Genomic DNA, 22,775 nt, shown 5'->3' with positions numbered 1-22,775 from the left:
AAGGTACCAATTCTCTATTGACATTTTCTATTGATTCAATGCACTTCCAAAACCCAGCAAGCTTTTTAGTAGAAATTGACAAGCTAATGCTAAAAATTATATGGAAATGCAAAGGACCCAGAATAACCAAATTTGAAAAAGAACAAAGGTGGAAGACTTATGCTATCCAATTTTAAAACTTACTATACAGCCACAGTAATCAAGACAATGTGGTACTAGCATAAGGACAGGCAATAGGACAGAACAGAATCCAGAAAGAAATCTTTACATTTGTGGTCAATTGATTTTGACAAAAGTGACAAGACAATTCAAGGGGGAAAAGACAGTCTTTCCAACAAATGGTGCTGAAGCAACTGGACATCCCTCTGTACGTCAGTGTCCCCAAGACCACCCCCAGGTTCAGTGATTCACTAGGAGGCCTCACGAGACTCAGAATATAGCAAGGAGTTATGACAACACATGTAACATACTATCTACTAAGGAAGCTCATTAGCGATATAGCATCCAGGGTTTTCACTGGGGGCGAGTCAAGTAGGCACCTCTGCCTAGCATGTTCCAAATTTCCAGACTTCCAGAAGGAAAGCAGGTGTTCAACATAATGCACATTGTTTGTACAAACAGTTTAGGCACAATGAGCCCCTCTTATCAGTCCTGGGACTGGTGGAAACTCTCCTGAAATCTGTTTCCAGACTCCAGCCAAGGGCCAACCTTACAAGCAGGGCTTTCTAAGGATAGCCATCTCAGGCCTGCATATGGTAACTCTTTTCTGCACAACAGTCAAAAGATAAACCTCAATCTAAATCTCATATCATACACAAATATTAAATCAAAATGCATCAGAGAGCTCAATACAAGAGCTAAAACTAAAACTTCTAGAAGAAAACATAGGAGAAAATGTTCATGACCTTGGGTTGGGCAAAAGTATTCTTAACTACACACCAGAAGCACAGTCCATAAAAGGAGAAATTGATAAATTGGACTGTGTCGAATTTAAAAACTTCTGTGCTTCAAAAAAATAAAACCTTCTGTGCTTCAGAGGAAGGAAGGAAGGAAGGAAGGAAGGAAGGAAGGAAAAAAAAAAAAAAAGGAAAGAAGAAAAGATAAGCCACAGACTAGGAGAAAATATTTGCAAATTACATATCTGATAAAAAATTGTATCCAGAATATAAAGAGTTCTGTTAGTTAAATAATAAAAAGACAAGTTAATTTTTTAGTAGTCAAAAGATTTGAATAGACATTTTACTAAAGAAGACTATGAATGGTTAATAAGCATATGAAATGATGCTCAACATCTTTAGTCAATAGGGAAATGCAAACTGAAAACATGAGAGACCAATACACACCCATTAGATTGGCTAGCCTTAAAAAAAAAAAAAAAAAAAAAAAAAAAGACAAACAATAACAAATGTTAATGAGAATGTAGAGAAACTGGAACCCTCACCACTGCTGAATGTCATGGGTACAGCCACTTTGGAAAACAGTTGGGGAGTTTCTAAAAATGTCAAATCTAAACCTTGGGGAGTTTCTAAAAATGTTAAATCTAAACCTATCATCTAACAGAGTAATTCCACTCCTGGGACTCTATATGAGAGAAATGAAAACATACGTCCAAACAAAGACATGTTAAATGAATGTGTATAGAAGCATTATTCATAACAGCCTCAAAGTGGAAGCAATCCAGATACCGACTAAATGGCAAATAGATACACCGAATGTGGTACAGCTATAGAATGGACTAGTGTTAAGTTCTACGAAGGAATGAACTTCACCCAAAATCTCCAGCAGAGGTTTTGACATTGACCTGAAGACCTTACAGGTGGCTCCCTCATTTTATAGATTAGGAATCAATGCAAAAATCGCAGTGGCAATGAAAACCAAGTACTGAGCCAGACCCAGCTGAGCGCACCTCTGTGCACCAGCCAGGCAGGTCCTCAGTCATCCCTCACACCGGGTACTAGAATTTATGCTCATTTCACAGATGACACCTGAGGTTCATCAGCCAGGAGCCCCAGCCAGCCAGAGAGTTGGGGCCTGACCCCCTTCCCCTCCTCACTGATGAAAATCCAGCCACCTGTCAACAGCTTGCTTTCCTCACCACCTTTCTTCCAGAGAGCAAAGTGCTCAGCTTCCCCTACCATCTGGCCTCCCCACTGGAGCGGCTCCCCACCTCACTACATATTTGGGCCCATCAGGTTCTCTCCATGATGTTTTCATACTTCACTCCCTTCTCTCTCTCTCTTTCTCTCCTCCTCCCTTCAATGAAGTCCTCCTTGACCAAACAACAAGCTTATTCTCAGCCCCCTGAGGAAAAGCCGAGCCCGACCCTGCCTGCAGATATGATAGCACCTGCCCTGCATACTGCCCAGTAAGTTTTCACACATGTATGTCTGGGCTCCCCAGCCAGGCAAGGAGACCTTGGAAGCTGAGCTTGGCGACTATCATTGGTTTGGGGATATTTTTTTTTTAGGCTATGATCACCAGTAGCAAACACATTTTCTATCACAACATAGTACATGTACACATGCACCCCTAAAACAAATTTTCACAAAACCACCCTTTGCCATGTATGTGATACTCTTAATATAGTCTATTCTACTCTAATAACATCTTTAAAAACAAAACCACAATGCTGTTTGAAACTCTCCAATTCTGATTCTCTGGCACCAACTGGGTGCCCAACGATTCAATTCAGTTCTGACACCAACCCCTGGAGTTAGCACAGACCTCACAGCTGTGGGCTCCGTGCCAAAAGACCGCCCACTTCAGGCACCAGGTGCAAGTAGAGGGCACCTGTACTTTTCAACAACCAGTTTAAATCAAGGGCTCCCACAACCCATGCCCACCTCAGGTTCAATAATCGACTAGGACATCTCACAGAACTCAGGCAAACACTTTACTTACATCTACTGAGGTTTATTTTAAAAGGGTACAACTCAGGCACAGCCAGATGGAAGAGATCCATAGGCCAAGGAAGGGCATGGACTTTCCATGCCCTCTGGGCACCCCACCCTCTGGGCACCCCACCTTCCCCGCACCTCCATGTGTACACCGACCCAGAAGCTCCCCAAACCCCATCATTTAGGGCTTTATAGAGGCTTCATCATTGACTAAATCATTGATCACTGATGATTGAACTCAATCTCCAGCGCCTTTCCCCAACCCGAGGTCCAGGGTTGGGGCTCAAAGTTCCAACCCTCTCATCAGGCTTGGTCTTTCTGGCAACCAGCCCCCCTTCCCATTCTGAAGCATCCCCCCACCCCCAACAGGAGTCACGTCACTGGCGTACAAAAGATGCTCAGGAGAGTCCAGGGCTTTTAGGAGCTCTGTGCCAGGAACCAGGCACAAAGACCAAATATTTATTTTTTATTAAACCACAACAGCAATCCATTGAACTGATTTCATTACGTACCCTGGGTTACGACCTGCTGCTTGTAAAACCTGTACTACAGAGATGTTACTGAGAACGTGACTGATTCACTACCTGATAACGTCTGCGAGGATGAATGGAAGAAAATTCTCCCAGCCCTGACTATTGGGAAAGGTTTCTTCTGAGCAACTCGTTTGCGTTTGGCTAATGGGTATGGAATGTGTTCCAGGTCTCATCCCGTCTTCGTACGGCCTTCCCAGAAGCTCGGAGATAAACTGTGGCCCACATTTAATAAAGTATATAGGACCTGGTGGTAGCACGTACTAGCCTTCCTTCCAGCTAAATCTCTCCTTCATTCTTCTTCCTCCGTCCCCCCCACATCCTCATTCACTCCTGTGTTAATCTTACATGTTGTAGGCGTGTGTTAAGGTGCCTCAAATCCATCTTGGAATGAGGCAAGATAAACAATCACAACTCCTGAACATCAAGACCTTTCTTTTCCTTCTATTTCTTTGTATTTCTCCTCGAACTTGGCGTAGTCCTTTCCACAGGTGGGGGCTCAACACATGTCAGTCATGAAAGAACAACTGGCAGAATAAAGACCACTCTATAGAGGCAACTGTGGTGGGGTGGGGGCAGAGGGTGCTGACTGGTTCATAGCAGAGTGAGTCCAACTTAGATATAACGTTTAGACGCTAAGACCCCTGTCTGAATATCTGGAGAGCCTCCAAATAGGCCAACAATTTTCCTGCCTCTACATACTGATATCCAATGTCTCCTCCCTCTAGACTTGGCAATAACTTGAGATTTTTACGATTGGCAACAAATTGATGCTCTTTGGATGTGGACCTCTTTCATGTGGGTCACTGTGGAAAGGGTCGGTGGCCAGGCGGAACCTCAGGTTTGGTTTCTACGATGCTGACCTTTGCGTACAATGGTGATTCAGAAAGCAACTCTAGCGTTTGAGCTGTTTCTAGTACGGGTAATGATTTGTCACTGATTGATTGGGGGAAGGCAGCTTCTCGAATAAGGAATACCCATTGAATATGGCACCTGTGCCAGCTCCCTGTGCCCAGGCTGGGGGAACAGCTTGGGGCAACAGACAAGAACAGAATCCGCTGGCCCAAATTAGGAATTAAGACCAGAGTCTGGGTCTGCTCAGTATGTGTTCGTGCCCCGTGTCTTGGATGCCTTTCCAGATAAAAAGAATCGCTTTTATGGGCCTTCTTGGGAGAACATGGCTTTTCTCAGCTTTCTCTTGCGTGTGCCCCTCCTCTGAGGTCGTGTGGTCTGGTAACTGATGTGACAGCGAAAAGAGGCTTTGAGACCGACCGGGATGAGGCAGTGGGCGTTTCTGCCCTTTCCTGCCGAGAGTCTCCATGGCCTCCCTCTGGCTGGAACCACCAAGGGAAGGCCTACGCCCTTGGGTTTTTCATAAAGAGCATGTACGTACTGCAAAGGTGAAGAAGGAGAAGGTGTCCCACTTACTTTCTCTGAGTGATCAACTCAACAAGTGTGGCCGGGGGAAGGAAAGCCACCTTCAGTTATTTCCTGAAGCTACGGTGCAGACCACCTCCACGCATGGTTTCCCTCAATGTGGAGCATCGGAGACCTGTCCCCCCCACAAAAAGCCCCTATGGAATGATGGCTTCCGGGCCCTGTATCGCTTGCGTTCTGATCCCTACATCTTCACTTGTTTTAGTGTAATTTTTGTCTCCAGTCTTTCAGTAAAATTGTCCCTCTAGGAACTGGCACGTTGATAGGCATCGGCATCAGAGGCCTTAGGGGAGCAGCTTGGCCTTAATCCATCTGACCCCAAATGCTGCCGGGCCAGGGATCCAGGGAGACGGGAGCATGTGCTGCCCGGTTCCCTCCTGTGGCCACTACGCTAAGGCAGCAGATCAGGCGGTGTGGCAGGCCATCTGCCCACAGCCCCTCTCTCAGTAGAGGAAGGCAGGCCTCAGAGTGGGTCACTCTCATAGAAGCCAAAGCCACCCCAGGTCACCCCTGGCCCACACCTTCATGACCCACTAATCCCGAGGTCACAAACTAGAGGTGTGTGGGACTTGTTCACTTGGATCTCGGGGTGTTATCTTTACCACCTTTGACCTAGTTGCCCATATTTAAACATTCAACTATCAGAAGGATAAAAAACAAAAATCAGATCTCTAGCTCCTCATGAAAACAAACAAACAAATAATTAATTAATTTTTTAAAAAAATCTGAAGTCCTGGCCACTCCGGCCCTGCCCTCCATTTGGGGCAAATTGCAGTTGCCCCTCCAAAGAGCGCATGTGCTCCGTATTTTGCCACAGTCGCTACCACTCCCTGCGGTCTCCCGGTCCCAGCCCTTCGCTTTTTCCATGCCCATCTGGGCCCTCAGAGTGGGCCACCCCTGCTCCAGGCCACTGCTACCAGCATGAGAGGGGAAACTGAAGCCCAAAAAGGTTAAATGACTTACCCTTCTTGTTCAAAGAACCAGTTAGTTAAAACTGAGCAGTGTGGCAACTTGCTTTAAATTTCACAAAGACCATCTCTGTTTCAGAGAAATGTCATCACGTTTCCACCCCAGCTTTTCACAAGGGAGGGAAGGGAGCAGGTGAAAGAGAGGGACTCTTGCCCTTGCTTAACCTGAAAAAAGTATATTAAAAATATCTGGTGTGTTCCTAATCAAACTCCAGGAAGCTCATGGACTCTTGGCTGATTACAGATCCGAGAAGCCCTCCAAGGGGTATGATACCAGGCGCCTCACAGCGCCTGCCCACCCTCGAAGTCCCCTCACCAATGCAGATAAGGACTGGAACCCTCACACTCCTGCATTTGGGGAGACATTTTCCCAAATGCCCTCCCTCCAACCATATTCCAACTGCTCTACCTTCATCTGAGGGCTGTGATGGGACATCTGGGAAACCGAAAACAGACAGATGGACAGACAGGACGGCGGGGCCCAGTTTATGACTGAAACTACCCCACGCTGGCAGGGACAGCCACCTCATCGCAGCCCAGGGACACCCACGGTGCGAGGGCTGGGCTTGGCTTAACGGCCCTATTTGTTTTCAGAACGGTTGGTGCCCGGTTGAGTCAGATTAATAAATACCTTTAGGGTTTCCTCTGACAACATTCTCCAGAGAGGGGCACTTTGAACCTTTAGGTCACTGCGAGAATCATTAACACCACCACCCCACCCCCACCCCAGCCAGATCAACTGCCCACTTGACAATGAGCTTGAGCCACTGGGCCTCAGAGAAACTGTGTGCTGGTGTTATTGACAGAGCAAGACAGACAAAACTGCCCTAGATCCCGTGTTAGAAACCACAGGTCCCCTGGTCAGAGAAAGCCTCCCTGATCACCCCGTCTCTAAGTCCACACCATCCTGCGTCAACCTCTATCACATTTCCCCTTCATTGGTATCCTAGAAATACCACCTCCTGACACGATTGGATTTGTTTACTAGGGTATTAAGGTTCACAAGAGATTAAGCACCATGAAAGCAAAACCTCTATTGGAATTGCTTGCAGCCTTGTCCCCTTGCCCCTCAGGCACTGCTGGCCACTTAGTAGGTACTCAACGAATCCATCTGTGTGTGGGGTGAAGGAACAGGCAAATCAATTGTAGCCTACTTCCTGGGGAAGCCACAGAGTGAGGGCTGCCCACCTGCCCCCTCAGCCACGGGCCTGGCCTGTCAAAGTGTTAACCAAAATCTGCAGCCACAGGACACACCAGGGCAACGTACCCGCAGCCTTCCTGGCACAGCAAGCCTGGCATGCGGCAGGCACTCCCGAAATCCGGGGCCTTTCCTGAGTCGCACTGGCTGCATGTGGTCCACAGTTCCATACACCTGACAATTCCCAGGCTTTTCTGGGGACAGGGTCGCTGTCAGACATTTTAAAAGGTGAAATGTTATGATACTTTCACCAGTCTCCTCCAGTCATAACCTCCCTTCCACCCTGTGACAGAAGCAGCTGGAAAAGAGGTTCCAGACATGTGGCCACCCCCAGGGCTTGTGTCCTGGGCTCGTCCAGGAGGAACAAACCCAACCCAGGCACAGCACTGGCATTTCCTGACCCAGTGGCCCGGTCAGGGGGGCGTTTATGTCCTTTTTCTTGTGCCGTTTGCAGTATTTCACAATAAAAGGAATAAGAGTAATTCATGTACTTTATAAAAGAATATATATTCAAACACTGAAAGGAGTACAACAAAAAGGACTCACTTCCACCCCCCAACGCTGGTCTTGCTCCCAAGAGCCGACACTACAAACAGCTTCCTTCTTCGTCCCTGTTGGAAAACGTCTGCGCACACACAAAAGCATGTGTACAAATCCCTTAAACACAGATGCAGGCCATGCTGCCCTGCACCTTTCTTCTCCCCACTTACTAGTCCAGAAATCTTTCTTAAGGAGCAAATACAGATGGATTCGGAAACAAATTTCTCCCAAGTCCATGGTCAGAAACGCTCCTCCTGTGTATTGAGTGTTCCGGAGAGTGGCCCCCACGTGGAGGAGCTGACCCTGCCTATGGGAAGTACCTGTGACCACCAGAGTATTGTGGCTCCTTCACAAACACTCAGTGTAGTGGATTTGTTTTTCCCAACAACCTGTGAGCCACCTCTGGGCTCCCTAAGTCCTCCAGTGAGGCTGACCCATGGGGAACACCCGTTAGCTGTACCCTGCCATGTTTCCAGGTTCCGGGTTCCCGCAAGCACTCCATATCTCTTTCTGAGGCTCCAGGGAGCATCTGTCTCACTTCCTGGGGTAGCAGGAATGGTGCCTGCCTCGACTACTCAGTGCAAAAGGCAGCATGGGGCTGCCAAGCATTACCCCTGGAACTCTGAAGGAAGTTCAGAAGAGGAAGCTGGCACATGGTCTTGCATTGCACTGAAGGGTGTGGGGAGAGCTTAGAGCTGCCCATGACACAGGTAAGGCTTCACTGAGTTCCATGCTTGATAAGTAACTATTGTACTATACCACAGCCTAATAATGAGTGCCCCGGGAGCCTGGGGCTGTACGGGGCCCCTCTCATTAGAAGGATGGACACTGGCAATAGAAATGCCCGTATTCCCTCCTTTCTGCCTTAGTTTCCTTTATATTATACATTCAACAAACACTTCCCAAGCATTGATCCTAGACCAGACACAGTGCTAGGCAGTAGAGAAAATAGACATGTCCCACAGAAAGCAGGAAAAACAAACACAAATACAACTGGACACTCTCCCCCGGCCCCCTACCCCCAAACACATGGACAGGCTAAGTAAAGTACTTACCGTTAACATAACTATGCTCTAGACAAGAAAGGACCTGCTCCAGGTGCCAGAAAGGAAGAAGGCACCCAAAGCTAAAACTGAGAGCTGGAGAGAAAGCTGGGCAGGCCTGGGAGTTTAGGGAACAGGTGGATAGGCTTCAGGGGAGGCTGGGCTCTCCCTGCAGAGGCTGAGCCTGCAGACACTTACTTCAGAAGGTTTTCTGCTCCCGTTCTCATCCGCACAGCTTTCAGGATCTGCTGGTTCAAGGCAGCCCTCTGGTTCTGCAGTTTGCTCCGGCCAGTTTGTGCAAGGGGATTGCAACCCTAAGGGAAAATGAGAGACGCCCCTTCAGAGGTCAGCCACACTAACACTGGTGATGTTTACTATAACAGGAAGTGATTTAAAAACTAAACTTTTCTGACAATAAAACAACCTGGAAAGTACGTAAAATATTGACAAGTATAAAAAAGAAAAAGAAAACAATCACTTATAACAATACAACTCCAAAACAGCCACTATAAATTGGTTACTTCTTTCCTACCCATGTATTTTATAGTCATGGTATTCTTCTCCATGTCGTAGCTGTGTCAGGAGTCTCCAAGACCAGCCCCACTATCTGGAGATTCGCTAGGACTCACAGGCCTCTGCATATAATCACACTCATGGCTAAGATTTATGACAGCAGCTTAGTAAGGGTACATGGCTGGATCATAGGAAAAAAGAATCAGCCGAGTCTGGAGAAATCCCTGTACAGGCTTCCTTATGCTCCCCCCCCCCCCCCATCCATGAGGGACACACAGAGCATTCTTCTCCCAGCAACAAAAATGCAGTGACCTGTATATGATGTGTCTGCCCAGGTCAGCCCACTTGAGAATCAAAGCCCAGGGGTGTCATTGGGGGCTGATCACAAGGGAACATCCCCCCTAACATGTACCAAAATTCCAGGTTTGCAGAAGGAAAGCAGGTGCTCATCGTCAACTAGATGATTTTTGCCACCAGTCTTGGCACAGCGAGCCAAGTCATCACTTAGGGAATGGAAGCAACACTCCAGGGGCCAGGTTCCCAGAGGCCAAGCAAGGGCCAGCCATGCCAGCAGGCCTTCCTAAGGACAGCAGCCTCAGGCCTGCTGTGTTAACCCTTTTCTGTACAGTGGCACATAAGGGTTATCATGTTTTCCCACTTAATATTCTATCATGAAAATGTCCCTTATTATGAAATGTTCCTCAAAACCATGATTTTTAATGATTGTGTAATATTGCTTTTTAGGATTTACCATTTCCTTGGAGTTGGACAGATTATTTCCAAGTACCTGCTATCATATATAATTATTTGATACATATTTGTAAAAACAAATCTTTATAAACCTCAAGTTTTTTCTTCAAGTAGATTTCTATGGCAGAGTGACAGTGGGGGTCTAACCTTTTTAAGGACCCCAAGCACCAGCCCAGTTACCCTCAGGGAAAGAAAGACATGCCCCGTTCCCTGTCCTTTCTCCCCTTTAGCTGTAGACAACCACAAATCTACTTTCTGTCTGCATAGATTTGCTTATTCTGGACATTCATATAAATGCAGTCATACAAAATGCAGTCTTTGCGACGGGCTTCCTTCACCAGCATGTTTTCCAGGTTCATCCATGTTGTAGTGTGTATTAGTCCCTCATTCCTTTTTGTCCCTGGCTAATACTCCATTGTATGGACACACCATATTCATTTATCCATTCATCAGTTGATAGATATTTGGGGGTATTTTCACTTTTTGGCTATTATGAATAGGGTTGCTTATTTGTGTGTAACCTTTTACGTAGACGTATGCTTTCCTTTCTTGGCTATATACCTAGAAGTGGAACTGCTGTGTCATATGGTTAATTCTATGTTTACCCATTTGAGGAACAGTCAAACTATTTTCCAAAGTGGCTGCACTATTGTACATTCCCGCCAACAGTATATGAGTGTTACAATTTATATACTGTAATACTTGTTACCGTCTTTTTTATTATAGCCAAACTAGGGTGTGTGGTATCTCACTGTGGTTTGGATTTGCATTTCCCTGATAGTTAATGACGCTGGTCATCTTTTCATGTGCTTATTGGCCATCTGTATATCTTCTTTGGAGAAATATCAATTCAGATTGTTTGCCCATTTTTAAAAAAAATTTTTTTTTTAAAGATTTTATTGGGGAAGGGGAACAGGACTTTACTGGGGAACAGTGTGTACTTCCAGGCATTTTTCAAGTCAAGTTGTTGTCCTTTCAATCTTAGTTGTAAGGGCGCAGCTCAGCTCCAGGTCCAGTTGCTGTTGCTAGTTGCAGGGGGCACAGCCCACTATACCTTGCGGGAATCAAACCAGCAACCTTGTGGTTGAGAGCCCACTGGCCCATGTGGGAATCGAACCGGCAGCCTTCGGAGTTAGGAGCATGGAGCTCTAACCACCTGAGCCACCGGGCCGGACCTGTTTGCCCATTTTTAAACTGGGTTATTTGTCTTTTTATTATTGAGTTGAAAAGTATTGGTTTTAATCTTTGCCAAGTTGATATGCAAAAACAGATATCCTATTCTTCCAAATTACATTCATTATTAGTGAAGATAAACATTTTTTTCAAATATTACTGATCACTTGAATTTCCTTGTCAGTGAACTGTCTATGTTCTCTGTGCATATATCCTGAGGTATTTGGATTACAATGTTTTATTCTGAAAAATTTAAGGTCAGAATCAATTTCATTTTAACCTAATGGTATTCTTTTTTTTTTTAATTGGGGAACAGTGTGTTTCTCCAGGGCCCATCAGCTCCAAGTCGTTGTCCTTCAATCTAGTGGTGGAGGGCACAGTTCAGCTCCAAGTCCAGTTGCCGTTTTCAATCTTTAGTTGCAGGGGGTGCAGCCTACCACCCCATGCGGGAATTGAACCGGCAACCTTGCTGTTGAGAGCTTGTGCTCTAACTGACTGAGCCATCCAGCAGCCCCCCGCCCATGGTATTCTTTCAAACCAGCCAGTTGGAACCCTGGGATATGAGTGAAGTCTCCATTCCTTTTTAAAGTTTATCTTTAGGTTCTGCCCACTGAGGCATCTGTGGTTAAGCCCTGGGAGTGGCTGGTGGGCAGTATTGGTGCGAAGACTGCCCTTTCTCTCCAGCTGCGTCATTGCAATGGCAGCTCTGCACACACCTAGCCTCCCCCACCTCTACCCAAGCCAGGCCCATGGCCTCCACCTGAAGGAGGGAAGAAGTGGGTTATCTACAGCCCCAACCTTCTCAAGGATCCCCATATCAGTGGCCTTTGGACTAGCAGGGCAGATACGTTTCTCCTTCCACAAAGATTTCTCATTTCCCAGCAGGTTGCTACTCACCTGCTGCCCCACACAGCCCCCAGTTCAAATTACAGATTTCAGAATCTGAGTTAGAATGATTTTAAAGTTCACATCTTTCAAATTATTAAATGATCCCTGATTTAAAATAAAAATCAGAAAACTGTCTTTTTTCAGATATGATTAAAATATCTTTAACATTAAAGGACTAACATAATTGCAAGCCTCTTTCCTTTCCGCTTCCTAAAATTACTATGAAAAGATGGTTCAACCTGACTTAAAAATTACATAGTTCACCAAAGCTGTGTTCAATTCGACAGAGAAGCTTTAATACCTAATTCCTTTATGTACATTCCCAGAACTAAGATAAACAGCCATTCCAGCTCACGGATAAGAACTTTTCTTGCTCGTATACTTTACCCACCTTCTGGCTGGTCCAGAATTGCTACACCCTAACCAGCCCACAGATGTGGGGTCAAGTTTCTAGATAAGACATAGGAATGTTTAGGATTAGAGTTGACTGAGTAATTGGACCCAAACAACATTACTTCTTATTGACAAGTAGGAATGCTGGGGCTGCTGGAAACACCAGAAACACAGACAGGGTTAATGGGAAACTTCCCAGAGCCCTGAGAGGTGAATCTGGGCAAGAAGGCCAGAAGAACCTCCCGGCATCAGCACAGGCTGTTTAGCTATCTGTGTCCACTGGCCCCTGCCAGGGGTTTTCTGTTGGTGGAACCTACAGTCCTTGCCCACAACTTAGTTCTTGACTGGTTCACAACAGGATATAGAACTGCTCCAAAACTGAGTTTGTGCCAGGGACCAGGGAAGCACCTGTCACACCTGCTTGGCCTGGGAACCTGGAGCGGGGGTCGGGGGAGGGATTGACTTGTCAGCAAGACATATAGTAAAGTGAGTCTTTCCTCTACATGAGGTCTGTTGGTTCCCTACCAGACTAAGGTTTGGGCTTTTGCATCAGTCTCAGATCATGGAAGGATGGTCCAATAGCCAACACTCAAGAAAGGCAAGTACTGAGAGAAACCTCAGCTGCATCGCTAGCCCACGTGTCCGGCAGCCAATGTGGACCGAGCATCTCGGATCCCACGACTCTGAGGCTTAGAGGTTAAGTGAGCTACTAAAGACCTTAGAGGCAGTAAGGGTGGGCATAGGACTTAAATCCAGGCCCCTTCCTGGCGCTCTAAGATGGGGTATGAGGCAGCCTGAGCAACAGGAATGTATGGGATGTGTGACAGCTCGCCTGCCAACCACCCCCAGACACCCCTGGCTTCCTGGCTGAGGGCTGCCCAGCATCACTGCACAGCCTTTGGTCACAGTGGCCTGCATCTCACTCTCCCACCTCACAGCCCATGATGCTCAGGTGTAGTAAATTAACGAGTATGCTCCCACACTTACCTTCCAAGGCGAAGAACATCTGAGTCATGCTTGGCAAGTTGGAAAATCAAAGGCCCCTGGCCCTGAGATGGGTTCGGGGTGAGCACCTGCCATAGGATAATCAGAACCCCTCAGGCTTCATTTTCCCCATCTCCTGTGAACCTAGGAATACGGGACACTGGGCCCCTGCAGCCACCTCAGCATAGCAGGGCAGTGTCTCCCCAGAAATGCAGCCAATCCAGGGGAAGCAGAGCTGAGAAGCTGAGTCTTGGTGTCAGCATGTGAGCCTTAGATCAAGCCAGGCCTGAAGCCATTCCTCTGGACGTCTCAGTTACAGGAGTCAGTGCATTCCCTTTCTTGCCTAAGTCACGTTTTAAATGAGGTATCATTTACATAATATATAGATTTTTAAGTATGTTGAGTTTGGATAAATGTACACACCTGTGTAACCACTACTCCAATCAAATAATAGAACATTTCTGTCACCCCCCAGGCAACCAATTCCCTGTTTTCTATCACCATAGACTTTTGCTTGTTCTAGAACTTCATATAAATGGAATCATATACCGTGTTTCCCCAAAAAGAAGACCTAGCCGGACAATCAGCTCTAATGCACTTTTGTAGCAAAAATTAATATAAGACCAGGTATTATATTATATTATACTTGGTATTATATTATATTATTATATTTTATATTATATTACATTACATTATATTATGTTATTCTACTTATTTTACTATAAGACCGGGTCATATTAATTCTTGCTCCAAAAGATGTATTAGAGCTGATTGTATGGCTAGGTCTTACTTTGGGGGAAACACGGTAGTATGTATTCCTTTTTGTATCTGGCTTATTTTGTTCAGTATTTGAGGGCCATCCATGCTGTTGCACTTATCACTGGTTTGTTCCTTTATAGTGTTGAGTAAAATTCCATTGTAGGGATGTCCCACTGTGTGTTTATCGCCTAAGCCATTTTGGATTGGATTTTCTGGCACCTGCCTCTAAAAAAGTCCTAACTAGAACAAGTTCACCTAGAGTGAAAACTCTATTCATCAACATACACCCACATGCCCTTAGTGTATAGTCATACTGTTTAGATAGGAAGCAAGTATTTAAGAGCAGGAACTAAGCATAAACTGGAGGCACTTGGTTTGAAAGAAAGGGAAGGATACTTTATCTACCTCCAGAGACTGGCACTGGAAAGGTAGATAGGACAGGGCAGCAGAGAAGCAGACACAGAAGGAATGGAGCAGTCTTTCCTCCCAGACTGGGGCTCTGCTCTGGGCCTTTGCACCCCTCCACCTGGAGAACCAGCGGGGCCGTCCTTCCACACATGTAGATGCCTTTCCAGCAAATTGAGGACACAGTGTGAACTTGGGTTCTCCAGATCAGGAGTAAGACTGAGTGACAATGCAGGCTCTCCTGGATAGAGACCCTCGCCCAGCGTATGGGAGAGGAGGTGCTTTTTGCTGCTCCCTTGAGGGCAAGGGTATTTTCTCTGCCTTTCTCACTCCTTCCTAGTTACGTAATCCCTCACTCAACCACCGAAGTCTGGAAACCAGAATTGTTTGTTTATGAGTTAGTCAGAAGCTGTCAACCAGAAAGCATAGAAATAGCATGCAATACCCTGCAAACAACACATACATCAACTTAACTCTTCACCACACTGGAGATTCGGGACAAGTTGATGGACAAAATCCAGCTTTTCCACATCCATAAAAATGAATACATGAATTTGGCACTTGTAAACAGTCCTCCTGCCCTTCCAGGATCTCCATCAGGGCTTCAGGCCGAGACTCAGCTGCCTCATCAAAAGCATCTCAATCCATTCACTCAAGGGTACGAGACCACAATATGAATCTTTAACTAGAGGCTCCCTCCGGTCAGTTTTCCAAATCTTTATAAACACCTACTGTGTGCCACTCAGTTGTTTTTCAACATGCTGAATGAATAACAAAGATTCACAATCACCAAAATCTCATGAATCAAATGTATTTCCACAACTAATGATCTGCTTATTGCCGCCGGGAGGATGTAGTTGTCGCCAATAGTTAACAGTCCTTATGTAGTAGGTGACAGTGTGGGGTGGGGTGGGGTGGGGGCTGGCATGTGTGTGTGATTTTGTACACTTCTGTAATTACCTTTTTCACAACTATTTGTTACTTTTATCATACAAATAATATTGGAGAAAAAGAAACTACTTCTGAAGGGGTCTGCCTTTTCTCTTCTTACAATCCAATCCAACCCTGGGACGCTAAGGGCACATGGCCATTGTGAACTCTATGGGTTTGCCAGGAAAGGCCAGGACTTAACCACTCCCCGCTCTGGGGCCACAGGCGGGAGACCTTGCTCCCGCTGGACTCCTTGCTGCTCGTGCTGCCACACTCTCAGTCCTCTTGCTGAGCTGCACCTGCTGTCCCACTGTCCTCTGAGGCCACCGCCAGCCTTTGAGTCACGAGACTCTGGTATCTGAGCCAAAGGAGGAAGTGGCCATCAGACTAAAGCTAATGCCTGGTGTCATCAGGTGGTGTCCTGGAATCCATCCAAATAGCCCCAGGAAACAAAGGACATTTAGTGTTACAACTTATCACGTTGACTCTGGTCTGAGTCACCACGAAAATTCTGTTGCTGCCAGGGGACCACTCCTGGCCAGGATCCCACAGAGTGAGGAGGTATTTGCCAGACACACCCTCTGAGCTCAGTGTGCACCCGTAGAGTGAGACCCTCACCAAAGCCGTCATCATCCTGGGTCCAGCCTGGCCGTTAGGACCCGGCTCAGACCAAGGTGGGGTATGGGGTGGGGAGGAGGCAGAATCACAAACCTTCACATCCTCCCTCCCCACCTGGGAAAGAATGTGAGGTTCCAAGGGGTGGAGCCAAGTACCAGGAGGGACACCATCACTACCCAGTAAAGCATGAAACTCCCATGACTGGTTCTCCTCGGACCTGGCCCCGCATGAGGCTTCTCCACACGCAAGTGTTCTCATAAATCATGCCCACATGTCTAACATGAAATTATACCCCACTGAGATGAATAGTGTGGAGAAGACCCAGGAGGAGCTTCTGAGTTTTAAGAAACAAAACACACAAAAACTCTCCTCCTTCCTTCTCTGCTGGAGCCTCTGGGAAGCCCAGAGTAAACAATGACCATAAACCAGGACACAGTGAACCTTGGGGCCCTGTCCAGCCTGCAGGTTTCTGTGAACAAAGAAACAAACTCTCCTCCAGCGCCTGAGTAAAAACAATGGAGCGAACTTCATTTCGGGTCATTAGTGTTCCCCAAGGATGAAGAGGCAGAGATAAGGACTGACAAAGTTACACTGTGCTGACTCTCTTCTTCACAGTGCTAAGACCTTTCCCTTAGGCCCTGTCCACGCTCCTGGGGAACTGCTTTCTCTAGTTTTTCTCCAGCTGGTTTTCGCTTGGCCAAGAGCAGGTTTTCCCCGGGGTTTTAGGACAACAGCACCCATATGGAGACAGGCCCTGCTCTCAGGGTGCAGTGTCTTGGAAACCAGCATTACTCTGCATTAACTGAAGGCCAGAACTCACATTCTTCCAAGACTTGCATTAGGAAGAGCATAGAAAACAAGCTCCATTTCCACTGGTCATTCTTCTAAGAAAGTACTTTATAGTATTAATCTTACAGAGCTGTACCTCTGTATCAACATATTAATGTGAGAAGCCAGAGAGAGAAACATATGATGATGAACCAGAAAGTGTTCCGTTTTTTGTTTGCTTTTAATTAAGAACCCCCAAAGCTGCCAGCCCCGGAGGCCAGAGTCTGTACTGGGGGTGTCCACGACTGACCTGGGGCGAAGCTCTGTCCGAGTCCTCGGGCTTTGTACAAGCTAAGTTCTGCACAACCTCCAGAAGACCCTGAAAGGGGCCCCCCTTTCTGCTGATGATTGTCTCACACATTCAGGGTCCTGGCCCAGCTGGCCCAGTGGACTTTTGGGCAATTAGTCTTCATTGTGTGTACAAGTCACACAAAGCAGACTTGAAGCTGTGAATATGGGCCATGGACCACCCCCCCACTCCCTTTTTGCTGTCTGGACTAAAGCAAAAAAGCTGGTTCTTGTCCAAGCATGGACTGAGCTATCAGACAAAGCACCAACTCCCAGCACTGCTTGGCACCCAGAAAATGAGGCCCACTGTGAACTGCCACAAAAGCCATACTGAATCAGGGTCGAATGCGCCCAAGAACCTAACAGCGGTCAGGCTCAGAGCTGTCACTCACTAAATGCTTTTGGAATGAATGGAGCAGAGCGGCATTTTCAAGAAAAGAGGATGGGAAGGAAAGGTAGGATATAAAGGAAACAGGATGAAAAGGGAAGCTTGACATTAGCAGAAATTAATGTGGTACTATAAGGGTGCACAAAATCCCAAAAGTCTAAAGACAAGATCGGGGACCTGCCTTGGGAGCAGCTGTATGATGCTCTGACTACATCTCAGTCTGGGGGTCCTAACTTACTGCCTGCCCCTGGTTGGCCCACCCAACCCTTATGTACAGCAGCTATTTCCAATCCTCACCTCCCCCCTCGCCTCCTGGACTCCTCCACAGCTTCTCTCTGTCCCTTCTTCAACAAACCCACCCCACCCAACTTCTTCACCTTCAGCTTTAAAAAGGCTCTAGATTTCCTCTTTCTAACACAAATCTGCCTTCTTCACTCTTCTCTACCCCCATCTCCCTCTAACAACTACCTTCTCCACCCTTCTCTTCCTGACTTTTGCCCCCAATTCTCGTTTATTAACAACCCCGTAAAGGACTAAATCCTAACGGACTAAGCCCTCCAACTTGTCAACCTCACCTCTCCATTAAAAAGACTCTCTTCTCCCAGCTTCCTTCACACTGCCACCCTCCCAGCTTGCTTCTTGTCTCTGCCTGGCCCTTAAGTGGGGGTACTATTATTCCCTTCTGACTTGGATCCTTTTTCACAATAGCCCACACTAGTGCCACCCAAAGCCACATCTCCAGCCAGGGTGCTCTCATGGCTGCCAGGTCCCTGGAAGTGGATTCCCCTCTGGGACCACCACTTGGATATCTCATGGGTACCTCAAGTCTACCTGCCCCCACACTAGCCTCCTGGGCTCCCCATGTCAGTGAGACACATGACCATCCACTCAGACACCTAAGGCAGACATTTTGGATTCCTCTCAGCAGCACCTCCCCACCATGGCCTGTCCATTAGTTCTTCCCATCCCTGCTGCCACTGCCACTGCTTAGGACCTTATCATTTCAAACTCTTCACTGGGATCACTGCCTCCAGCCTGAGTCAGAGGAGCAAGTTGGTGGGAAGGATGAGTGGTGAGGCTGTGTCTATACAGCACTTTATGTAACTGACTGAAAAGTCACCAACAGTCCACATCAGAGAAGGAAGGGCAGAGACCATGGAGATCACAGGGGGCTAACCCCACCCCCCAACTCCAACTCCTCCCTGCGGGCCACGCACCACCAACAAACCACTCACTGTCAAAACAGCCTTTCTGTGCTGTGTATCTCACACGTCTGGCCCTGCATTACACATTTTGACGGATCCTACAGCTCTCTTCCCATGGACCCAGGATGCATGACTCCGAACAGCCTAGTTCCCACTTACACATCCACAGCCCAGAGGGTTCCCTCACAGAGTGGTCGCAGTCCCATGCCTGTGCTCATACTGTCGCATCTACCTGAAGTGCTCTTCCTCTTCACCCTCCTCTACCTTTCATTCAAGGAGCATTTGTTTTAGGTCCAACTGGCTCGGATGACAGATCAGGAAAGGTACAACGTCAACACCTTTTATTATCCTCATACAAAGGACATTCTTTGGCCTGATATGATGTAGAACTGTATGATTATTACAACGACTCCTTTTCAAAAGAGATGTTCCTCATTGTCAACCAGTGATTTCTTTTGCACCTATGATTCTCTTATCCACCACTGAAGAAGAGAGACTGCATCTAAAAACATCCTTTCATGGCTCACTCGCCCCTGCACATCCTCCCACTGGAAAACCTGTTCTGGAAGACTGGAGAACATAACCCTCACAGGTGTTCTCTATCTCTTCTGCCCCGCCCTCTATCGTTTCCCCAAGATACTGCTGTAGGTCCAGACCCCCATCGGTTCAGAGAAATAATGCAGGGAGGAAACGAAGTCCCAGAAAGAGGCAGCAACTTGCTGGAGGCTACAGAGCAATTTTGTGGGGATGGCGTCAGGCTCTGGGGCTCTAGTGATTCCCAGGCCTGGCTTCCTTCTGCAATTCCATGGCCTGTGATCCTGTCCCAAATGCCACACATAATTAGAAGTTATAATCCTGTAATTCCATGATGACAGCTTTGAACTTAAATATACCTTAAAACTACTCTTTTTTTAAATGCTAAAAGCAATTTCACCAAAAAGAATATTTTCCCACTCTGTCCTCACCTGTTTTCACATTTCCCTCCAGTCCTGCCCACCCTCCCCTGGGGCCATTGCTCCTCACCAGAGAGCAAAAATCCAAAGGCTGCCTCACAAGGGAGAAGGAGGAAGATACCAAGTCCATTTACCCACTGGATCATTAGGCTTTGAACAATTAAGAACTGATTGTTCTGTGGGAAACAGTTTCACTTCCCTGTTTATAATTACGTACTCTACCTTGGGTCACATATGTTATAAAAAAACACGCACACACACAATAATTTCTCAAGCCACCGAGTCAAACCCGGCCAAGCTTCCAAAGGCTATTTTTAGACTAGCAGGGATCTGCAAGGAGGAAAAGTGGAAGGTGTCACCGTGACTCCAGGCTCAAAAGCATCTTTGTAGCCCAGGCTTTGCCACCTGCGGGCACCCGAGTGCCCCTGCTCTGCGGGCTGAGGTCTTTTTTGAGGGACTGGACTGCAGACTGTTATCTGCAGTGTGGGAAGCCTGAGCGTGTGCCGAGGGTCGCCGGGACGTGCCAAGCTCCAGAGGAGCCCGCACTCGCCCCGGTCTCTCCAACAATCAAATCAATCAATCACATCTGCTGCGCTCACGCCCTCTTGGGTGACTTGGAGCAGAAGAGGGGGCGACGCCCGAGGTCACCTCCCACCATCAGCCCTCCCTTGCCCTCTAAAAAGTCGAAGAAACGGACACTGGAAGCATTCTGGAGGCAAAAGGAGACCGCCAACCCGCCTGGGGTGGTCCTTCTATCTCCACCCGCGCCCCTGCCAAGCGCTTGGGTCCCCATGCGCCGCGAGGAGGGCGCCAGCGCAACTAGGAACCAATCCCTTCCCCAGAGGCACCCTCCTGGCCACATCTTCCGCCAGCACCTGAGCGGAGAGGCCCCAGGTGCCCCCAGCCACGCAAGCCACCAGCTCTCGGCCGCCCGGTACACAGCCGCCGCACCCCTCAGCCCGAGGCTCCGTCGGGCCCACCCTAGGCCACTGAGCCCCCTCCCCCTCCGGGTCCGGTCGACCCCGGCCACACTCTCCCGCAGCCCCCACCCCGCAGCCTGGGGGAAAAGGGGTCTGCAGCCCGCAGACTTCCCGCCTGCCTGAAGACACCCACCTTCCGAAAGTAGCCGTCGCCCTCCTTCTCCAGCGGCTGGGGGGCCGCGGGCAGCAGAGTGTCAGTCATGCTGGCGACGCGGGCGCGGTGAGTGGACTGAGGTTGGGCAGCTGCTCCGGCCCCAGAGGGCGCCCGGACCCGCCCCCGCCCCGCCCTCGAGACCGCCCCTCCCACCCCACCAGGGGCCAGTCTGCGAGCCCTGGAGACCCGGCCGGGCCTGCCAAGACCACGCCTCTGGCCCCGCCCCTATTCCTGATTGGCGGGGCGGAGCCGGCGCCCAGGCCTGAGGCTGGCCGCGCAGAGAGCTGGGATCCCTGGACGCGTTGCTCGCTCTCTCCAAGCCTTGGGGGCCTAACCTGGACGTCGTGGCTGTCTCAGCCCTGTGGCGCAGGGGCAGGCCGAGGTTTCCGCGGCCACAGTAAGGCCCGGGCTAGGGACCTGGCCCCCTCGTCTGGAGTGGTGGGCGCAAATGCAGCGCACACGGGTCAAGTAGCGGCTCCTGGGAGGAGGAGCGCAGACGCGGGAGAACTGTGACCAGACCTGACGCCAAGTCGAGAGAGCGGCGGGATCTCTGGGCTCCGGGCCATGTGGTCAGGAACAGCTTTCCGCTGGAAGGGACCCGGGGTCCGAGTCGGGGACTCAGAGAGACTTGAAGGCTTTGGGCGGGTGCCTCAGGCCGGCTGGCGCTGCGGTCAACCCGGTCTCCCTACCCTTACTGCAGAGACGAGGCGGATCCGTTGGGGGTCGCAGACTGCTCTGGGAGAGGGGGGTCCGACTATGGAGGGATCCCCAGAAAGGGTTTTGTGCTCGAGAGACTTGGCAGATGTCCTTGAGCACGTTTCTTAACCACGACTTCAAACCTTAGCTTTCTCAACTGCAGAATGGGGCTGGATCACCCTCTCTCTGGCTGCTCGAAAGTATTTCAACAAAAGTGCGTGTTAAAGCTCTTAGCTGGATGAAGGGACGGGCCTAGCTGAGCGAAAGGGGGCTCCAGGGACGGGGTTCGCACTACTTTCTGACCCGCCCCCCGCTGACCGGTAGATTCCCGGCAGAAGCCTGGCAGAACAGGGTCCCAGAACCTGCGGCCCGAGCCGGGAGCCTCCAGCCCTGGGGGGCCACGCCCCTCCAGGCCTCCGTTTTGCAGTCACAAAACCCCTCCAAGGGACACCTTTGCGCAGTTGTCGCTGCGTTTGGGGGTCGCAGTAGATGCCACAGGTAGAACAGAACAATCTGCTTTCAAAACAAGCGAAGCGTTTACTTGTCTTTAAAAAGTAAAATTTAAGAAGGAGATATATTAGGGGGTGTTCTAAAGTTTTAAAATAAGTAGTAGCAACAACCAAGTAAATTTCCAAAAAAAAATCCCCCTATCACTGCCAGCTCCAAGATGCTGGCGCAAGAAAAGGCGGTTCCGGAAAGGACTGTTTTAATTCTCAGACCCTGGAGGGTCCTCACCAGCTCAGCCTTGGGACAGATGTATGGGAAACTCTAGCAGATGCAAAAACTTACCTTCTCTTTTGGGATCAGAAGTGAGTATCAAGCTAATTGCATCATATGTCTGTCACCCTAACATTGATCCATTGCTCTGGAAAAATACCACCCCTAGGTGGGAATTAAAAACAGATGCTTCGGTTTTGGGGATCCACGGGTGGGTCATTCTTTTACATTTTTAATACTACTACTGTTACTACTACTATAATAATAAAGTTAGCAATAATAGGACCTCTACTCTAGCCAGAAAGTTTATAGATATTATGTTTCATTCATTCTCATACTCTTCTGCAAATAAATGGATTAAATAACCTTCATTTGAGAAGACTAAGGCTCAGAGGAGTGGAGTGGTCAAGGGCACACCCTCTGTGATTGAGATCCGTTTTAGTTCAGGCCAGCTGACTCAAGTCACTCCCTATCACCTTCAGATTTTTGTCACCTACCACCTTGAAACTCCAATCGCCTTTACAATTTGTCACATATAGT

General features: G+C 48.2%; 1 protein-coding gene across 1 annotated transcript in view; it reads right to left on the bottom strand.

Annotated features, from left to right (window-relative positions):
- RHPN2 (rhophilin Rho GTPase binding protein 2) overlaps window positions 1-20,938 on the bottom strand; it is a 47,897-nt gene extending 26,959 nt beyond the window's left edge. Inside the window, exons 1-2 of the mRNA XM_019742743.3 lie at window positions 20,802-20,938; window positions 8,812-8,927 (exon numbers count right to left, since the gene is read on the bottom strand). Coding sequence (XP_019598302.3) covers window positions 8,812-8,927; window positions 20,802-20,870 — 185 coding nt within the window. The 5' untranslated portion in view covers window positions 20,871-20,938. The remainder of the gene's footprint in view (window positions 1-8,811; window positions 8,928-20,801) is intronic.
- Window positions 20,939-22,775: the final 1,837 nt, after the last annotated feature.

This window comes from Rhinolophus sinicus, chromosome 8 (assembly GCF_057876585.1).
Source record: "Rhinolophus sinicus isolate RSI-liver-muscle chromosome 8, RSI-T2T, whole genome shotgun sequence".
In the NCBI taxonomy this organism is placed as follows: Eukaryota; Metazoa; Chordata; class Mammalia; order Chiroptera; family Rhinolophidae; genus Rhinolophus; species Rhinolophus sinicus.
This window is presented reverse-complemented; position numbering and strand designations above follow the sequence as displayed.